Below are 21,643 nucleotides of genomic sequence, written 5' to 3'. Positions count from 1 at the left end.
AAAACTTTTACGTTATCTCAAAACTTTTACGTTATCTCAAAACTTTTACGTTACCTTGCAACACTTTTACGTTACCTCACAAAACTTTTACGTTACCTTGCAATACATTTACATTAATTCGCAACACTTTTACGTTACCTCACAAAACTTTTACGTTACCTCAAAACTTTTACGTTACCTCACAAAACTTTTACGTTACCTTGCAATACATTTACATTAACTCGCAACACTTTTACGTTACCTCACAAAACTTTTACGTTACCTCAAAACTTTTACGTTACCTTGCAATACATTTACATTATCTTTGAACACTTTTATATTACCTCGCAATACTTTTACATTACTTCGCAATACATTTACATTATCTTGCAACACTTTTATGTTGCCTCACTTTTACATTACTTCGCAATACTTTTACGTTACCTTGCAATACATTTACATTAACTTGCAACATTTTACGTTACCTCAAAACTTTTACGGTATCTCAAAACTTTTACGTTATCTCAAAACTTTTACGTTACCTTGCAACACTTTTACATTACCTCATAAAACTTTTACGTTACCTTGCAATACATTTACATTAACTTGCAACACTTTTACGTTACCTCAAAACTTTTACGTTATCTCAAAACTTTTACATTACCTTGCAATACATTTACCTTAACTCGCAACACTTTTACGTTACCTCACAAAACTTTTACGTTACCTCAAAACTTTTACGTTACCTCAAAACTTTTACGTTACCTTGCAATACATTTTACGTTACCTCAAAACTTTTACGTTACCTTACAATACATTTACATTAACTTGCAACACTTTTACGTTACCTTGCAATACTTTTACGTTACTTCGCAATACATTTACATTACCTTGCAACACTTATGTCATCTCACAAGACTTTTATGTTATTCCACAAAACCTTTATGTGACTTCGCAATACTCTTTTTTTGTTACCTTGCAATAAGCTTACATTTGGATGTATAAACAGTATAAAACATGTAAAGAGAACCAAGATCAAAAGAAGTATTAAAGCTGCATTAGCCAGTGGCTAATTAAGGTCACCATGGTAACTGCACACTTGTGTCTTTCACTCACTGACAAACAAAAACAGATTGAAAAGTAGGCTCAATTGAACAGTTCCTGCATGTTAAAAACTACAAGTCAAATAMKAGTGTGGGTGTGTGCTCTTTGTTTMGATGGGTATTTGAGAGAAAACCATAAGTCCTGCAGCAGTGAGAGACACACTGAGGAACAGAAGACAAAAGCGCTACATGTTCTGATGTATAACTTGTACAACAAAAAGACGTGTGGGAGTAAGAACAGTTTGTTTGCCAAAGATCTAAAAAGCAGATGTGAGAGACGTCAGTCAAATGAGATTCTATACCTTAAAAAAAGGTTTTGATTCAAATGCCGCGTCTTGAAATAACCGAGCACGGGGGGGYAAAGGCACAATCTGAGTGGCCTTCGTGAGTCAACAGGGACATGTCAAAGCTAATCAGTTTAAAAGCTAAGAAAGACAAACATTATTCACCATCGTCAGCTGCCCTACATTTTATCAGTCAGGACTTCATGAATATAAACTTTCAGAGCTGACGTTCTGCCAAGTTTAGACACTGTTAGCTACAGCCTCTATCACTGGATCGGCTCTTATTTTCCTGAAACATTTTGTTCTCAGCTTGTGCTTCTCTGTTTACATTGTGAACCACAAATTCATAAAGAAATACAGCTACCAACTGTAGAAAATGTAAAGATGCTTTTAAAAAGTGTAACGTCGCATTGGATGCTCCTTTTGACTTTCAAATCTTTTTTGCTTTTTAAAGGAGACTCCAAACTTCATGTCTGTTTTTAGATATTCCAGCCAAAATCCTATGAAACTTACTRAAATGACTAAACGCCTCGTTATTTTTCCTTAACATCACACGTAAAGATCTGATTCTACTTTGTGTGCGTGTTCCTTTTATTAACCTTCAGATATTCAAAACCTTTCATGTCAAATTGCTTCACAGGGATGATTCAGTGCGTTCGGGGACATGAAGCTCCTTTTATTGTTTTAATTAGTCTACGGTTTGGATAAGTCCTTCTTGTGCACGAACAGGAAACCCATGCTCGAAACCAATATCAAATAAAAGTCATTACAGTTGATGTGTTGAAAACTAATATTTCATTTTCATCCAATTACAGCCAAACAAGGAAACGTAAATTTAATTCCCCTCCTCACAGTTTCTCCATTTAGCCATAGACGGAGATTAGAGTGCCGTCTTCTGGGATCGCTAGATCATTTGTCCACGTTTTTATCTGCTTATGTGTCATTCCTCTTGTGTTGTGCACAGCAATATATAGAACTTTGTTACWGTTAGTTTGTGTTCATGCTGATCGGATGGCGCAGGATGTGCTCTGTTGCTGCTCAGCAGTTAAATTTGACAGTACGTTAATGTGCGCTGTCATTAGAAATATTACTGGGGACATTTTAGGAGGATGTCTGGAATTTACAAAGATTAATGCTGAATAAGATAGGATTAATACCATAATTATGTCTTTTACATAGAGCTACAGAACTGAAGGCAGGAAGCCTAGCATCACACTGACATTAGCCTTTTAAGTGATGCTAAGCTAATTCTCTATAGTTAACTTAGCACATAATCCTAGCTTTTTATGTGCTGCTAAGCTATCTGTCTATAGTTAACCTAGCAAGACATAAATGTTAGCGTTTTTTGTGTTGCTAAGCTAAAGTTAGCCTAGCAAGAAATAAAATGGCTTTSTTTRAATTCAGGGGTTGCAGCCCATGAACGGCGCACTTGTCGTCTGCTTACATCACTGCACCACGCCATAGGCTGTCCCAATTTGGGATTCATGCGGCTGACAAAACCCTAAAAACGTAGGGTGCATCTTTGCAGCGACGATATCCCAGGATTCATTGCGTCATCAGCAGACTAAATTGAAAATTGAAGACAGTGGAGTTTTGTTTGTTTACGAGTTCGAAAAATGGATCACGAACCAAATAAGTGGTTTTTGAATGAATTCAGCTGATGAAAATTGTGCCGCAATGAAATGTTAAATATACCAAGTACTGAAACTGAATCTGAATTAAAATGGTTGTTTATTTATGTGTAACGTTTAACAATGCTGCATTTTGTGAACTTCTACCTTGCGTGAAAACGTGAATGCATGTTCCAGTGGAAGGCATGTGATAAAAACGGGGCAGCCTAGCAAGACTACTTCCCTTTTTTAAACTAGCTTTTGTTTTTTTCTCTGTTTAGGTGTCTCAGTGAGTGTTTCCACCTTCAACCTGGTGGCCATTTCTTTGGAGCGCTACAGTGCCATTTGCAACCCGCTGACCTCCAGGACGTGGCAGACAAAATCCCACGCAGCGAAGGTCATCACTGCCACCTGGGTGGCGTCCTTCATCCTGATGCTGCCTTACCCCATTTCTAGCACCCTGAAGCCCTTCACCCGTCTCAACAACAGCACCGGACACATGTGCCGCCTGGTGTGGCCCAATGATGTCATCCAACAATCCTGGTGAGCTGAAAAGAAGTTCACTGGGGGACAATCATACCTCAGATGTACTGAGACACGGTGGGCAGCAAAAACAACTTGTTTCAYATGGCCACTTAATTGAATTTCTCACTCTGGTAAAGAAGGTGTGAGACAYACACATGGGGAAAAACAGCACACCTAAAAGGCTGTTGACCTGCTCGGTGCGTCATGTCGGTTGATGTTCAGATGATGCTTTAAAACTGCTTAGAAAAGATGTCTGATTTTCTCAATGGGTTMTCATTGAAATGTGTCTGTTGTAGGTATGTGTCTCTGCTGTTGATCCTCTTTCTGATTCCGGGCATTGTCATGATGACAGCCTACGGACTCATCTCCTTGGAGCTCTATCGGGGAATCAAGTTTGAGATTTCTAACAGAAAATCGAGCAGAGGTAAGAAAAATCGAAACAAGAATGTAAATAATTTTACATGCTAACATCAACTGTTTTACTGACACAATAAGAATTATGAAATGTGAATATGATGTAAAACAGTTTTTATCAGTCTCAAATAACTSCAATTTGCAGACTTGTAGCGTACAATAAAATGTATACATTTTTGTCTTGATGGTAAAATTTGACAAAATGAGACAGTTTGTGTAATTCATCTTTGATTTTAGTCACAATACAGTTTTAAAATTATATTTGCTCTTAACAATTATGCAGGAGTTGATGGAGAGTTTGTCTAGCTGTTAGCATGACAGCCAAAAAAACAAAAGCGGGAAATAGTTAAAAGTTAAAATTGTTAATAGTTAAAAGCCCTTGCAGTTATGTGTACATTCTAGTTGGTAATATATATGATTACTGCATTCAATCTAGTTGTTTATTTAAATCATCTTTAGCACCATCCAAACTTTAATTGTCCCCAAAATCTTTGAATAATAAACAAGCACACGCTAAAAACATTGTATACCATTTTGTCTTGATGGTAAGATTTGACAGAATGAGATCTAGTTTGTGTAATTCATCTTTAATTTTAAAGTCATAGTACAGTTTTAAAATATTACATTGCCTATTAACAGTTATACAGGCCTAAACTGTCTGAGCTGACAGATAGTCTGTTTAGCTGTTAGCGTGACAGCTAAAAAAGGCGGGAAATTTCTAAAAACATTTGCAGTCTTGTACCTTCCTGAGGTAAATAAATACGATTTCTGCTTTAAGTGTAGTTYTTTATTTAAATAATCTCTTGATAARTTAAGCTGTATTCAGCCCCAAAAAGTTAGTTMAGTTTTAAAACTTTATCTATAAAAATATGCTAAAATGCCAAGAAACATAAAAAAGAACCCTAAGGTCCATGAGTTTATTAGCAGTCTGAAAGTCTGTGAACACTGGTTGCCCATCTTTCAAATGCCAATATTATTATAATGTCAAGTAACTCAATGACTGTTGAGAGCTGAAACGTTTTCTCTTTTTCCTTCCTGACAGACAGACAATCCAGTACTGGCAGCATCAAGCCAGGCGACAGCGATGGCTGCTACTTGCAGCCGTCTAAAAGGAAAAGCCTAACAGTGGGTATGGGCATATCCCCCAACTCTACCAGCGCACCCATGGTGGGCCGGGTGTGCAGCAACACCTCTACATCCAACCTCATGGCCAAGAAGCGCGTGATCCGCATGCTCCTGGTCATAGTTTTCCTCTTCTTCCTGTGTTGGACGCCCATCTTCGTGGTCAACGCCTGGCAGGCTTTTGACCAACGCTCAGCCCACCGTCTGACGGGCGCTCCCATTTCCTTCATCCARCTGCTGTCCTACACCTCGGCCTGCGTCAACCCCATCATCTACTGCTTTATGAACAAGCGCTTCCGTCAGGGCATGCTGGCCACCTTCACCTGCTGCCGCTGCTCCAGGAGAAGGAATCTCGCGAGCGTCAGCTCACTGAGGTCGGCGGGGAGCAGAATCACCAAAGGGGAAGTGGGCAGATCCAAACCAGGGCCAAAGAGCCCCGAGCAGAACGGTCACACGCCTCCAAGTGGTGCCAGCACACGGTTCACCTACAGTGGCATTCGTGGGTCCTTGACTTGAATTTCAACACACCAGGCAAACACACGGCGCGCTGTAAAGTAAAAACCCCATACCACTACTTATAGGACTCAGTCTTGTCCGACTCTGTTGCTTTTATCTCTGTGACATAACATTGGACAAATAAGTTCACGGCTGCTGAACGTTCAGTACTCTCACAGCAGYTCAGCAGGAACAGATGTCCCCTTCAAACTTTGCGCGTTCAGAGCGGTGACGGATGTGTTTCAGCCTCACGGAGCGTTGCAACGTGGAGGGTTCTGATGCAGCATTAACTGAGCCGAYGCTCAAGTATCTACAGATTTCACACTTCACACCGCGCTACCGTCAAACAATGCACCGCTGAGACCTTGTTCCCAATAATAAAACACRAAGAAAGGATTTTTGTAACTCAGTCGAACAAGGATGTTTTTTTTTTTAAAAACGATTTAACTGTGGCAGTTCTTGACATCAATCAGTTGCATATTTACTGAACGTCTGATTGAGTGGAAGTCGTTTAATGAAGTCATGACCCGCCTTCACTCCATTTCTGATCGACATTCCTTCACTAATTAATCTGATGCTTATGGGTTTTCTCCAGGTACTCTTTTCCTCCCACAGACCAAAAACATGCATGTTAGGTTCAYGGRCAGTTCGATATCGTCCCTGTGTGTGAGTAAGAGAATGAATGGTTGGTTGTCTCTATGTGTRCCTGTGATGGACTTTTGACCTGCCTGGGGTGTCCACTGCCTCACACACTGACTGCTGGACTTGACGCTCGCCCGCCATGACCCCGAAAGGAGAAGAGAGTAAAGAAAACAGATCAATGCTCATTTAMTCTTAAAACGGAACAGTTCAAGTCTATTTTTCTGCTTAAATCGTGCTAAAAAAGTAGACTGAGCGCTGAAAAGGTGATCATTTTGAAGTTTCTAAATAACCATTATTACGCTAAATGTATGCTAATTTGTTAAACCCTAAATTAACTGGATTTTTAACAGAAGTTGGGAGCTGAAGTGTGGTTAGTTTAAAGTGACCAGATATAAAATAAAATCTGGGGACATTTCCAGGTCACAGATAAAAAAAATAATTAAATGATATCAAGAAAAAATGAAGAAATGGGACAGCTTTATCTGGTCATCCTAGGTTAGCTTAGTGATTAGCAACCAAAAGAGCGGGAAAGATCTTTTCAGAATTCAGAGTAATAAATCAGCTTATCTGTCATCTTCTCTATAATTCARAGAAAACTAATTGTTTTCCAAAGTTCATATAATTTATCCAACACTCACTATTTAACCCCTAAAAGTCAAACTTCCGAACTAAAATCATTTAAAAGCTGAATTCAAGAGAACAATTAATGCAATTTGTAAATTACGTTTTACTCAGCAAAGATATGCCTTCACTGATAGGTAAACGCAGTCAGGAGCTTCAAAACGAAATCTCCGATAACACAAACAGTTCACGTCCTCGACCTTGTGTACGGACTTTGTGTGCACCGATGGGACTTTTGAGCTGGAGAGGCCTTATCGTTTCTGTGGGATTTTCAACACCTGCAGCTTCAAAGAGCCACTTCCTGCCATGATTCTTACTGTTAAATATAGCAGCATCCATGTAGCAACGTGTACCTGTTTTGTGTGTTTTTGTGTTAAAAATCTTGATGTTGATGCGTAATACTCTTAATTATTGTGTTTCTTACTGAAAAAAAAAAAACTGCAGGGGGATTAAGGACATGGCTGAATGTAAAAAGATAAGACTTTAAGAACATGCGAGCTGAAAAACTCCCGCTCCACAACCCATTTACTCAAAAACTGGCTGCTGGATGAACAAATAAAAGACCGAATGTCGACCCAGGGCGGGCAACGCTTTTAATAAGTTTCTAAAAAAAAAAAAAAACAAATGGAGTGAAAGGACGGGGACTTCTCACCCTGCAGCTACTGGAGATCCAAAAGTACTGAATGCTGTAAAAAGAAAAAGCCTGGGTCACTAGAAAAAGCCTGGGTCACTGGTTTCTACAGGTTTTTTAGCATCAGTGGAGCAAAAAAAAAGGGGGGGGGGGAGTAATAAAATGATCTAAATGGACAGAAACTCTAGACGGGACATCTCTCTCTATGATATCGCAAAAATGAGTTTTAGGAGGAGGGGGGGTGTCAACATGTGAATTAAGATTAAAAAATAGACCGAATGGACAGAGGAACTTCAGTGGAGACTTCTCACCCTGCAAACATTAGTGACATAAAAGTTAGGTTTATTCCAAAAGGGGACAACTGGGGTAACTTTTTATACATGTTTAGCAAAAATGGATCTAGAAAACAATAAAAAATAAAAAAGGTACTTCTCTCCAAGAGAACCAAGAGGACAGAATGATTCTAGTGGGACTTCTCACCCTGCAGTCAAACATGATTAACTTCAAAAAAGGGAACATCTTTGTTGCCCATTTATTTTTCAGAAACAACTGGACAAAAAATAAATTACGGATGAAAGGACTTCAGTTTTTTTTCTCCCCAAAATGGACCGAGAGTAGAGGAACTCTAGTAAAGACTTCTCACCCMGCCACCATTACTGGTGTAAAAATCTGGTTTACTCTAAAAAATGAATTGTCGAGGTAACGTTTTCTATACATTTAACTAAAACGGGTTTATAAATAAATAAAGGACAGAAGAACTAGTATTTTTTCTCTACTGGGACTTCTCACCTTGCAGTCAACAGTGATGAGAGCATAAATAACATAAAAAAGCAGGGGGATCACTTATTTGTATGTTTTTCTGGCATCGATATGGAAAAAAAACTACAATAAAAAACAAAACATAAAAAAAGTTTCCAGTTAAGCTTTAACCCAGATTTATTTTGACCAAACGGCAGCTGAATGGTGAATAAAAAATAAAAAAAGAAACAACACAAACCTTTTATTTCACTTTTTTTTTAATTTTCATTTTTATGCCAGTATTGCATGTTTTTTTTTCAGTTTTTTTCTCTTTTAAAAGACATACAGATTTGAGCATGATCTGGAGCTGCAATATGTACAAAAACAAACTAACGTATGTTATAAAAAAAAACGACAACAAAAGAATAAACCGTCCCCTTTGTTTTTGACATTATTGCTAAAATGTTACAAACGGCACAGGTTTCTAGAATCAGCAACCATTCGAGCACTGAGTATACTACCACAATGACACCTCTGCTTACCATTTTACTAGAATAATACACAGATCGAGTGAGAGAGAAGGTTAGATAGTGGAAGGACATGAAGGAAGAAGAAAACAAACGAGGACAAAAACATCAAAAATAAAACCAGGTGATGGGACTGTAGCGAAGCTTTAGCACAAACGGGCTTCGTGTTGAGAAAAAAAAAATCAAACGTACGAAGACACGAGCGATAAAAGGTGAGGAAAGTAGAAAGATTAGCGCTCTGTAGTGCAAACAGCCGAAATAGTCTTAAAGGAGAAGTAAGGCTGAGTGCGACAGAGAAGGGCTTTACACTCCTTTGTTTAAAGCTGCCTCTCACTCTGCCCTGTTTTGTTTTAGCAGTGCATGAAAACTACATTATAAAAAAGACATTTGGCATATTAGAGGATACATACATTGTTCAGGGCTCATAAAAAACACACGAACACAAGAACAGCTGCTTTTTGGAAGTGAAAAAAAAAATAACAAAAAAAGCTGTTAGGATATTCTGTAAAAAGCAAATGAGTTCTTAAAAAAAAAAAAAAAAAAAAAAAAACACCAGGCTGACATGAACCCAACGAGCACTTTTTCCTTTTTTATTCAGTTTTCTTCCAAAGGCGGCATGTAACATTTTGACCCTTTCGATCCCTTAAAACTCTCTGTAAACCAGCTCCGATTGTCGAGGCGACGCATTTATTAGTTCGTTTTATTTTTGTAGGGGGAAAAAAAAGGTAAGCATCGCCACTTTTCTTGGTTTGAACGAATGTGACAAAGACGCTCCTTTTTTTTTTCCTCGACGCAATGGGGAAAGAGATGACGAGGAGCCAGAGGTGGTTAGCTTCAAGGATGTGGAGAAAAAAAAACTACATAAAATTTAAATAAAAATCCCTCACCACCCAAAAATATCCAAGCTCAACTGACGTTAGCAAGGAGGATGAAGTGGGGGTGAGGCAGATGCAGAAGCTCTAAATAAATTTTAACTGTTGTTTCGAAGACAAGATGTATAAAATAAAATAAAAGTCARGTTAAAGATCTACAGTTAAAGATTTTCTGAGCTCCATCCTGCAGAGGAAACAGTTCAGGCTCGACGTGAAGTTTTTTGTTTTTTTTTTCGGTTCTGATGCTACAATAAAACTGCTGCTGCAGCACCTTGAAGTCCGGGACCGGAACGATGTGGCCTCTTTAAGACAAATAAAAACAAAAAACGAAACTCCCAAATCAACCCAGGCAGCACGGGCAATAAAGCACTTCTATTTTTTTTCCTTCTTTTTTTTTAGACATAAGAAAAGGGGAGAGACTTGTACCAATAATTTAAAAAATATCAATATTACAATATAAAATATTTTACATTAATGACAAACAAATGGGTATCAATGGCAAAATGGGGCATAACTTAAATTTCTTTTTCTTTTTTTTACATTAAACGAATCCTTTTCTCATTCCTATATCAAGGTTTAACAAAATTCTGAAATGCTTCAATTAAGCAGACATTCAACAGTTTTGTTTGTGTTTGTTTTCCCCTATAAGTGTYTACAGTCGTACTGTAATATAAAGGTCACACAGGTATTGCCTTTAAATGAACGTTTAGGATTTCGGTGGAAGACAGAAAACTTTTCTTTTCTTTAAAATGGAGCGAGTCTGACTCAATATTCCATCACGGTGACGACATGGAGAGAAAAAAAAAACGTAAGTGTTTGCTGGCTGGTGAACTAGTGCTCAGGCAGGACAAAATAAAAAGATTAAATGAAATGACCTGTACAATATTGCTGTTTATGTTTTCAATCAAGAATACACATTTAGATCAGAAGAAGGCCTATTTTCCCCACTCCTCCCGCAGGAGAGGCGATCGCCACGTTTGAGTGCAACGAGTTTGGAGTTCACGACAACGATGAAACCACAGGATGTTTTTTTTTTTAACTTTTAAACGAAGAATGTGAGAAATGAATTAGCCGACAGCGCTCAGGAAATGTACCAACGATGTGACTGCATGAGAGTCGGGGCTGCACGATGTAAGGAAAAAACACGCAAATACAATATTATTGAATATCGTGGTAAAAACATCAGTTATTAWAAACCCATAATTTTATTCTCTCAATTTTTTACGTTATGTCTTAGTATTTTAGGCACAATTATATAAATCTGATGAGGACACTAGAGTCAAAGATCTGAAAATATTAGAACACATAATTACGATAATATTAAATATCGTGATAACATCAGTTACGATAGGACTAAAAATTTATCACCTTTGTTTTCTTTTGGTATTTCCACTCTTTGTTTTAGTATTTCCATCATCTAAATTTGTTGTGGGCATAAAAGACAGTGGGAATTCATTTGAAAATATCCAAATAAACACAATCARGTATCACGATAATATTGAATATCGCGATAAATGTTTGAGTTGCGATAAAGCCACAATTCACTCAACTTTTTTGCTATACCTACATTTTTTGTTTTAGCACTTTAGCCACAATTAATTTAACTTTGATGTCAACATTAAAGGTGCTGAGAGTTTGTCTGAAAATATTAGAGTAGAAAATTGCGATAATATTGAATATCGCGATAAAAGTATCAGCTGCCATAAACCCACAAATTTATTCGCRCCTTGTTGTTTGGTGTACCTACATTTTGTGTTTTAGCACTTTAGCCATAATTAATTATGATGCGGATAACAGAGGCAGGACCATTGGAAAATATTAGAATAACCACTAAATCACAATAAAACTGAGTATCACGATTAACAGCATCAGTTGCAATAAACCCARAATTTTATGATGCTTTTTTCCTTTGCTATGTCTTTTTATTTTAGCCAGAATTATCTAAATCTGGTGTAGATGTGAAAGACAGTGGGAGTTCAACTGAAAATACTAGAACACAAAATTCTGATAATATTGAATAACGCGATAATAGTATCAGTTGCAATAAACCCACATTTTTTTGTGACCACTGTTTTTGATGTGACCAAATTTCCCTCTGGGATCAATAAAGTATTTTTGAATTGAATTTAATTTCTTATGTCTGTTAGCCACAATTATCTAAATTTGATATGGACTTAAAAGGAAGTGGGAATTCAACCTAAAATACTAGAAGCACAAAATCACGATAATATTGCATATTGCGATAACAGTATCAGTTCTGATAAACCCACTATTTTGTTTTGTCCTTTTTATGTTWTTTTTTAGTATTTTGGCCGCAATTATTTAAAACTGATGTGGACCAAAGAAAAAAAAGGAAGTGGGAATTAATCAAAAAATTACAGTAATACTAAATATTGCAATAACAGTTGGTTGGGATAACTAGAATCACTACTGTGGCATCAGGAGCAGTGGGACTACATCTGATTATTAAGCATATCAGTWTAGAAACTTATTCCAATCCTTTGTGATACACCGATAACGACAAATTTTTCACGTACATAGCACAGCCCCTTTAGGAACAAACAAAAACAAAATAACAGGAAAGATTTGTACTTATACACCAAGAATGAAGGCTGGGAGATCCTTCCGAAGGCTGTAGGCGCAGCGATGAGCTCGAAAACGTAGAGCTGCTGTGATAAAAAAGCGAGGCGTTAGCTTGCTTTGTGCTATGCACAGGTTTTGTCCAACAGTGAGTAAACAGCTGATATGAAAAGTTTTTTTTGTAATTAAAGTTTTCAGTAAGGCCACATCAAATTGAAAAAATGTCCATTTTTCTTTCTCTTTCCTTTTTTTTTTTTGGGAAAACCACCAGAACACACTGGAAGACACCTGGCTAGGTGCAGTTTGAGACGACTTTCACAACGTTTGACAGCAGTGAGCAACAGATAGAAGATACTAGATGTGGGACTTGTTGAACTGTGTACACAGTAAGAATATACAGTACTAAGGCTAACTGTTTAAGTCTACGCTTATTACATGAGTTTGAAAATGACTAATTCTTTCTGTAACCTTGAAAGTCTTGTTATTTTTCTCCTCCCCACGTTTTCTGCAAACGTTTCTATGGCTCCGGGTGAGATGTACGGATGTGTGTACTTTCCTGGAGACGCAGCACACATAAGAGTGAGTATTGCAGGCAAGGCAGAGGCGTTGCTTAAAGCTTTTCTTATTAAAGACTTCATAAAAACCAATGATAATAAAAAATAGGCCCTCTGAGGTTATTTCCCCCCAATTGAAACAAAACAGAAACAAAACAACCTTCTCACATGTAAATAAACAACCAAGACTTCAGGTTAACCCCCCAAAAAAAGAAGACGCTAGAGTATCAAAACAAGACTGAAAAGCAGGCATTTGTAGTAAGGTCACATTGACGTATAAATTTTGGACCTCGAACGGGGGAAGAAAAAAGTAAAGCCCAAGCTCAGAGGAAGAATAGAAACTATTTGGTAACAAAAGTGTACTATATGTTTAATACAAAAAAAGGTATGGAGAAAAATGTACCTTTACTAAAGCTTATACAAGATCCTTGGTCCATAAAAACTATGTTATCATCACGTTTTTTTCTGTGTGTCCCTCTGGCACTCCCTTCAACAACAATACATCCAGCCCTCCGTTTGGATTCCACACGAAAACGAGAGGAGTTATGAATATAAAACCAGGAGATGAAAGGTTCAGGGTGGGGAGCAGGAAATAAGATTTTCCTTTGGAGCCTTTTTGTTCCGTTGCGTCCACGTTGGATGTATTGTTGTTGTGGTTTGTCACAGCTGAAGGAAGGTGCTGGTGCTCTGAGCCTGCAGGAACTTCACTGATTCCAAACACCAGGACCACGATGGCAGGTCCCTAAAGTAACCACAGGAGAGAGGAAGAGGAGGAGGCGGCGGGGAGGGYGAGGGACACAGGTCAAGGAGCTTCTCTCTGCTTATTGGCTGAGACATATGTGATGTCACTCCTTCAAATGTCCCCTACTCCTTCATCCCCGCTGGACTTTGTTTTTTGTTTCCGTTTCCTCTTTCTGTTTGTTTCCAGAATGAATATGCAGCACTTCAGAGTGAGTCAGTTTTTTTTTTTGTTTCCTATAGTCTGCGTACACCTCGAGGTATAGCCGCGCTCGAGGCGTACTGCGATGAGGCCCCCTCCAGCTGCGTGCGTTAGGACACCACGGCGGCGGCGGTGGAGGAAGAAGACGTGACGCCTCCGGCGCCGGCGGTGCTGTTGGGGCCGTAGACGCTGGTTTCGGCCTCCTGGCTGCTGTTGCTGTGCAGGCTGGAGTTTCCGGCTCGCAGGATGGCGCCGGCCGCGCTGCAGTGCGGCCTCGGCCCCGGCTCCGGCGTGTAGGTGAAGGTCAGCGTGGTGGAGTAGATGATGCCGTCGTTCCGGACCAGGGTGACGGGCACCTGGACGGGCTGCCGCACCCAGCGCCAGCCCTCTCTGAAGGCGGAGATGTCGGGAACCACGCACAACATGCTCTCTGCGCACCTGAGGAGGTGGAGGGGGGCGGGGTTTACATGCAGACGTGACAGAAAGCAGGTTAAGACTCATTATTTAAAATCAGACACATTTTGGCCTCAGATTAGAAAGACTGATAGTGTTTCTGTTAAAATGTTATTAGTTGTAGACGTAAGTCTAATAATTACTTCTCTTTATTTATAAAGCCAACCAAAGTGCTGCACAACACAACAAAACAAGTAATGTCTAACTCAACAGAAGCTGTGTTTCCATTGACCATGAAAACGCGCAAATTAGAATTTTGAAAATAAATTTGTTCAATGGAAACACGTCAATTTCGAAAAAAATATATATACATTTTTCAACAAAATGTTTTTGKGCAAGGATGAGGTGATTTTTCGGCCAGATCGAAATTGGTGTGTTTTGCAAAACTGCAATGGAAACAGTTTTTTCACATCACAGGAGTCACATGATCAAGAACCGGCTGTTTCTACTGGCGAAAAAGACAATGAAGAAGATAACAGGAAGTAAAAGTAGTAGTGAAATCACCGACTACATTTTCCCAAAAACGCAGCATACGTTGCCACTCCCAAYTATAAGGGGCMTGTCACTGGAAAACCTTGATAAGATGCCAACATGTCCTCTGATGGCTGATGATGAGCGCTAGTGTTGTGGTATCAATATGCTATGTGTTTAKATCCATCYCRGCCATGTTTGTAATGACTTATCGCGAGAACAAGCGTATTCGCGCGACTTTAACAGCATTTCTTACTTCATGGAAACACRGCAATTGCAAAACTGTGTTTTTCCGACATTAACAGAATATCGACAAAGTTTTGCGCACATTTGCAATGAAAACACAGCTGCTGATACAAATAAGAAACAATTAGGCTGGCTAGAAAAACAAAATTAAAACACTTGTAGGTTAAAATCAACTCACTGGGCTGAAGGCCAGGGAGTAAAAGTGTCTTTTGTCATTGAAATCCAGTGGTTCACAAGATATTTTGCTAACAGGGTTGATGTCAACAGATCAAACAAGCAGTCCTTAAAACTTAACACTTTTACAACTAGTTTTATTTACAACCCAAATTCTGAAATAAATAAATAAATAACAATAAATTATATGGAACTAATGAACCCCCATACKATCAGAGAGGCAGAGTTTTATAGATGTGATAACAGGTTGACTGGTCTCTCAGATTCCTCCAGCCTCTTCGTATATTTTAATGATTTTATGAACTGTAGGTTCCCAGCGTATTTTCATAAAAGCCCCCATTTATTCCTTCCAAGCCAAACTTAGCCACGCCCCCTTCATCCCTCACTACTCCCCGCGTCTCTCAAAGACACGTTCAACCTTTATCTCTTTATCAAAAATAATAAAAATAAATAAAGGTATTGGTTACAAACTTAAATGGTAATAGAGTTTTAATTATTCAAATGCTTTTATAACAACTGTAAATTTATATTTTCACAACATCTGAGCAGATGAGGCTACGCTGCGGTTTTATTGTCTTTTTTGTAAACAGCACCTCATTCTCTAGTTTCTTTGCACAACTTGGAAACTATTTGCAACAAAACATTTCTAAAAGAAACTTTTTCACTTTAGAGTTTTATTTTTCTTTGCTCCATGTTTAAAAGGTAAAACACACAAACAGTGACAGAACTCCAGTCATGCCAGAGCAAATCCACACCAGCCAACTGTCTCAACATCTGTACAGATGTGACACAAGTTCAATAGGCAACAAACTGGAACATGTAAAAACAAATCAGTCTGTAAACTCTGTATCTATAAATGTGGAGAGCTGGAGAGAGAAAAAAGTATTTTTTACAAGATTTTAAATAAATATCTTTAAGGCTTGCTCGTTTAATTAGTCCCCAGCTGGCATAATGAACAAACTGACTCATGTAATTTAGCATCAACTATGTAACGAGAGCTGAGATCAGACGCTTTTTTATGAGAAAACTGGACTGAAGTAACATCTGCCAGAAAGCATTTAGAGACTTTAATAGCACTAATATATTCATGTCGCTGTTCTAATGATTAAAAAAATAAAAAGATCACAATTGGTGTTATTAAGAAATACATGTCTTTAAAAGAATTAAAAGAACATTAGGGCTGATTTTCGTTTAGTAGAAAGCAGGAGGAAAACGAGAAAGAAAAGTGGCAAAACTGCCTCTAATATTAAATTTGTGACTCACCTGTACATGGTCTCTGCCTCGACGTCTCCAAACCAAACCCGCAGGTTTGGAATGAAGTTCTGTCCCGTCAGCTCCAGCATGGCGACGTCCCCTCCTCCGTTCAGCTGCAGACGGGAAGTAAAGGTTCAAACATAAACTGACACAGAGGAGGGGGGGTTAAGGTTCACAACAAGCTCTCAGGTCTACCTGTAAGCTCTCGACCACAGGCACGGGCGTGACGGGCGACAGGACGGGGCCCATGCCCTCGTAGAAAGTGTACTCAGCCTTGTCTGTGCTGATGATTGTCCAGGAGGCGCCGTCGTTGATCATCTCCTTGTTTGGTTCCTTTGGGCATGGAGTGGCCTGGAGCAGAGGGCGGAGACAAGAGAGGAGTAAGTATGTATGTTCCAGYCACATAGTTCTACACCACAATCTAGTTACTATGTTACCTTCAGTTGTTCTGACAAAGCTGTGTATATCTAAATACCTTGAAATTCACCTCTGTCTTTTTAAGAGCCTCCTACCGTTTCTGACACCCCTATTTCAGCACGTCTTCAAACAATGCTTCATGCTATTTACAACCTTTCATAGGAGCGTGGTATTTTGTTGTAAAAGAAGAAACATTATACATTATCGTTTTTTGGAACAAAGCAACTTGGGCTACGGTTACTAACGATCCTACATTGTACAGAGGTTCTTACAAGACGTTTCAGTTTGGTAATACATACACCTCCCAGTCAAACGGCAATATTAAGCTACTTATTGCATGGCAGCCATGGAAGTCCTACTGGACCTGACTCCACTAGATTTACATGTCTTAGTGGAGGCCGCATCTAGTGCAGTAAGGCTACGCCAGTCTGGTAGGTGGAAAAACCTATCTGACTCGCAGCACTGGGACTGGGCAGTTGCTGCTGTTCCAGTAACTGCAGGACCTGGAGACAGAATGGTCAAAAAATACWATTTTGAGCCAAGTTTTAAGACAGAGATGGAAGACAGGTCTGTCTGGATTAACCTCTCTACGACGGACATGTCTCCCAATCATTTCTACTGTTTTACAGATGGGTCCCTTCTGAAGGGGTCAGTAGGTGCAGGGGTGCTGATTTTGCACAACCATAGTAAGAGAGAGCATAAATACCCACTAGGTTGTTTTGCAGCTGTATCTCAAGCTGAGATATATGCAATCCARRAGTGTGTGGCATCTCTCAAKGACCTTCAGTGTACACAGAAGGTAATATTCATCCTAACAGATAGCCAAGCTGCTATTAAAGCTCTCCYAGGGCCACACTTTACATCATTACTGGCTTGGGAGTSTCAACCAACTGGGGAGAGATAACAGTGTTACTGGTAAATGGGTACCAGGARATACTGGCATCTATGGTAACGAGAGAGRTGACTACCTCACAAAAGCTGGCAGTCAGGCTCACTTCAAWMYACCAGAGCCTGTTGTAGGTARCTCAACAACAGTCTGTAGGACTGCCCTACAGGCCTGGATTAGACGTTAACACTTAATCCCCTGGAGGGAGCTGATGGACTGTAGACAGGCACGAGAACTGATTAACGGCCCAAATCTAAGGTTTGGGAAAGCTCTCATCTACCTGGCAAGAAAAACTCTAAGTACACTGGTTGGAGTCCTACGGGCACAGTCTGCTCAACCGCCACACAATGGTGATGGGACTCCATGAAAATGGTCTGTGTGATGCCTGTGGCATTAAATTAGAGACCTCTTTGCACTACTTAGGCCAATGCTTGGCCCAGAGTGGTCAAAGGAAAATAATTCTTGGGGYCCCCTTTATGGATCCTGAGAAGCTSAGAACARTGAGTGTTTCTAACCTTGTGTCCTTCATCAGAGGGACGAGAAGGTTTGAATGAAGACCAGTGTCTTTTTGGGGAGAGCAATGAGCCCACTTAGGAGGCCTCCACTCATATGGATTTTATATCCATCCCCACTAACCATAATCATATCGCAAAGGAACTATAAATATAAATCATTATAAAGATATATTTTCCAGTGAAATCATGAACATCTACTATTTTTAAGCTATATTTTGCTGGTCTGGTGGAGCTGAGTGGGGCAGGGGTGCTCAGTTGGGTAACGTTTATTTACTTACAACTGCCTAATATTAAAAACATGTTCAACTAGCACCACATTAAATGGTCTGATAATGACAGAGGTAAACTTCCGTTCTGAGAAAAATAAAACGGACAGTTTTCCTGTATATGGAGTATAAAATGAAAATAGCACAACCATCCGTTTTTCGATATCATCAAAAAGTACACGAATCATTTCTGATAGTTTCATTGAACTTCAGCTCTTGGTTCGTGAGCGACTGTAATCTCAATCTGCAGATGAAGGTACTGACTTGAAACTGGATGATCCTTTCTTGGGAAAGGCACAGGTACATGCGCTCTGTGTCCTTCAGGTAGAAGGCACATTTATGGAGCTGGGAGACCGGGTCATCTGCATCGAGCAGCGCCGTCTGCTTGTCCACTTTACGAATAATCTGAAAAAAAAAAAAAAAATACAAGGAGCCAGATTAGAAAAACACAAAAGGAAAAGCAGAACAAGCTGTTCTGAAGACAAGAAAATGGAAATCAAATTAGGAGAAAATAATGCAGTGATTTGGATTTAGGTCAGAACAAATTGAAGCGGAATAAAAAGGGACATAAATAGACGGAAGAAAAGACGAAATGTCTCTGGGTGCTCAGAAAAACATGAGTCATTGTGTGACTAAAAGAACACAGAGTCATGTGTTGGGAAATGAACATTGAATTACATTTTTATGTCATTCTATCTTAATCATTAATAATAATTTAAAAAACTAAATAAATACCTCATTTGATCCCTGCATACAAATAAGAAGATTCACTCAGATTATATAAAAAAATAGAAACATTTGGATTTAGTTCAGTCCATATGTAGACAAGCGATGAGTTTGTAAATTATTTGAGCTGAAAAGGAGTTTAGAACAAGAACCAGATGGGGCACGAGCAGAAAGATGGTGTTATCAGGCAGTTGCTGGAGTGAAAGTTGTTTCGAGTTGTAGAGAAAGACAGCACTACCAGCACTTTAGAGTTTGATAGGTTTTTCTTTTATTTCCACCACTCGACATGGGTACTTTATTTATTTTTCCTCCTAGTGACTGTATGAGAAACGTGTGTTAACAAAAACATTGGTCACAATTAATTGGGGCACGTCCTGGTCACAAGACCACTTGAAATCACTCTAATAGGAAAGACAAGCTCTCTCTTTAGAATCAGTTATAATTTGTGTCAAAACTACAGATTTCAAGCTGTTCACCAGACTGTAAATTGGGTTTATAGGCCAAGTGAAACCAGAGTTATGATAAATAATTTACGGCACTTAAAAGAAAAAAAAAGGTTGGTCATATTGCAGAAGGAAAGACTAGCAGAGTCATGGAGAAAAAAAATAAAATCACCTCTATCCACCCTCTGGTCTCACCCCCACCCCGCCGAATTAACATAAAAACCTCAAACTCCTTTCTGGCTGAGACCTGAAATTCTTTGACAAGAACCAAAAAAATCTACAAGAAGAAGAAAATAAAAAGACGCAAAAGTTAAATGAAGTCCAGTGACATCGGGACGGAGCAAGGAGATTTCAAAGACTAAACGAGGCGCATCACACCCCACTCTGACTGTTTATTTATTTATTTTTAAGTCTTTAACTACAGCTGTATTAAATCTCAAATCTGGGCTCTAATGATTTCCTGACCCTAAACGTGGGGCTGATGTTTACCAGTCTGGGCAGAGCCATGCCGGTGACGGAGCAAACCAGCTTGACTGTCTGTCCGTAGTGGATGTAACCGTCTCTCACAGTGAATTCTTCTCCTTCTGACTCCTCGTCATCCACTGCAAACACATTAAAAAATATAGAAATAAAAAAACTATCAGTGCTGAATCAGACCCATAGTCTCTTTATCTTTAATGAACGAGCTGCTGAACACCAAACAAAAGCTTTAAAAACTCCAACATGCAGTCAGCGTCTGCCCGTGCTTGAAGCTTTTCACTGCTGCTCCGAGCAGAAACCTGTTCCAGGGACTCACAGAGGTGGATGAAAAACGCGCCCCACTGCTGGGAGCTGGCGTGGAAGTTGCCGCCCTCCACGTGGAGGTAACGTGTGCTGACTGTTTGGGAGCGCAGTCGGTTGAACAGTGCCACCTTGGTCCCTGATGCGATGCACACTGAGGACAGAAACGCAGAGGCAAATTATTCCATGAAGACAGTGATGAGAGGTAAACTAACAGCAGCCCTGACACGTTACATCACTCTGTTGGTGGACCGTCAGAGTGTGCTACTCCTCTGCCCCCTAGTGGCTGAAAAATGGCTTTTGAACACAGAATGATCGACAGCAGAAAAATTACTATTAWAAGAGTATGCGGCTTTTTTTAAATAAAAATGTCTGCAATTAAACTAGCATTAATTGAATCTTATATATGTCACTTAAATAACTTTTTTTATTCTTATATACTGTATATGTATGGGTATAAGGCACGAATTGTTACTAAACCTTTATTGTTTTTCTTTAATTTTTTGTACGTTGTAATGTGATTTTTTGATTGAAGTTATTTATTTGAGAAAAAGGGGCAGAAATCACAAGATGTTTTTCTTCTTCTGCTACCTTTCATTTAATTTATGATTTTTTTTGTATGTTGAATTTATGTCGTTTTGTNAACACCAGTACCTTTTAGTGTTTCAGAATTTTATTTTTATACACCGTTATTTTTTTGTGTTTGTTGATTTATTTATTTTAGTAGGTTTCAAAGATTGTTCCTGTAGTTTGTACAAAGTTATCAGCAGCAGTGCTGATATCTTGTGCTGACACAGTAGGAGGATAAACTGTAGTCTGTCCTGTTCTTGGCTCCGAACAGAGAAGACTATAAAATTATATTTCCCAATAAGTCAATAAAAACAGCAACGCAGACCTCCCAGCTCAACCAGCAGCAGAAGAAAAGTTATCTCAGTGTTCCCTGGGACTGGCACGTCTCTGCTCTCCTCTTGTCTTTGTCTGTCAAGCTAATTCAGCCTCTCGTTAACAACACTTCTATAGCCAATTACCATAAATCCCTGTTAGCTGCTGCAATTAACAGTAACGAGGCAGCGCTGCATGTGTTTCTACTGTTGTAATTAAGCCAGTGTGCTGTTAATTAGCAGAATGTGAGTGGGAGGTTTTATGCTCGTTAGTATGTCCATTTCATTCAATTAGCACCGTCATTAATGAGGTGTCTCTGTTCTAACAAAGTTAATGCAGAGAGGAGGCGGCAACTGGGCGATTAGCCTAGACAAACATGATGAGGAGCATGGCACAGAGCCCAGGAAACCATTACTGGAGACAGGGTCTGTGGGGGGGCGGGGGTGCATATGTGTGTGTGTGTGTGTGTGTGTGTGTGTGTGTGTGTGTGTGT

The 21,643-nt window shown here is 39.2% G+C and overlaps 2 protein-coding genes across 2 annotated transcripts; one reads left to right on the top strand and one right to left on the bottom strand.

The window, feature by feature from the left end:
* Window positions 1-3,229: 3,229 nt before the first annotated feature.
* On the top strand, window positions 3,230-8,873 carry LOC106534281 (cholecystokinin receptor type A; the record flags this gene model as incomplete). Its single annotated transcript, XM_014030863.1, has 3 exons — window positions 3,230-3,519; window positions 3,798-3,925; window positions 4,958-8,873. Coding segments are annotated over 3 exons (1,014 nt in total), but the record flags the coding sequence as incomplete, so codon positions are not given.
* A 3,519-nt stretch (window positions 8,874-12,392) lies between these two features.
* LOC106534282 (recombining binding protein suppressor of hairless) lies at window positions 12,393-20,422 on the bottom strand (the record flags this gene model as incomplete). The annotated part of the gene is given in 6 exon segments (XM_014030864.1): window positions 12,393-14,075; window positions 16,245-16,348; window positions 16,431-16,586; window positions 18,584-18,724; window positions 19,978-20,090; window positions 20,285-20,422. Coding segments are annotated over 6 exon segments (980 nt in total), but the record flags the coding sequence as incomplete, so codon positions are not given.
* Between the last annotated feature and the right edge of the window lie 1,221 nt (window positions 20,423-21,643).

The sequence above is a fragment of the Austrofundulus limnaeus genome, unplaced genomic scaffold (assembly GCF_001266775.1).
Source record: "Austrofundulus limnaeus strain Quisiro unplaced genomic scaffold, Austrofundulus_limnaeus-1.0 Scaffold1131, whole genome shotgun sequence".
Taxonomy (NCBI): Eukaryota; Metazoa; Chordata; class Actinopteri; order Cyprinodontiformes; family Rivulidae; genus Austrofundulus; species Austrofundulus limnaeus.
The sequence above is the reverse complement of the archived record's forward strand: the minus strand, read 5'-3'. Positions and strand labels throughout refer to the sequence as shown.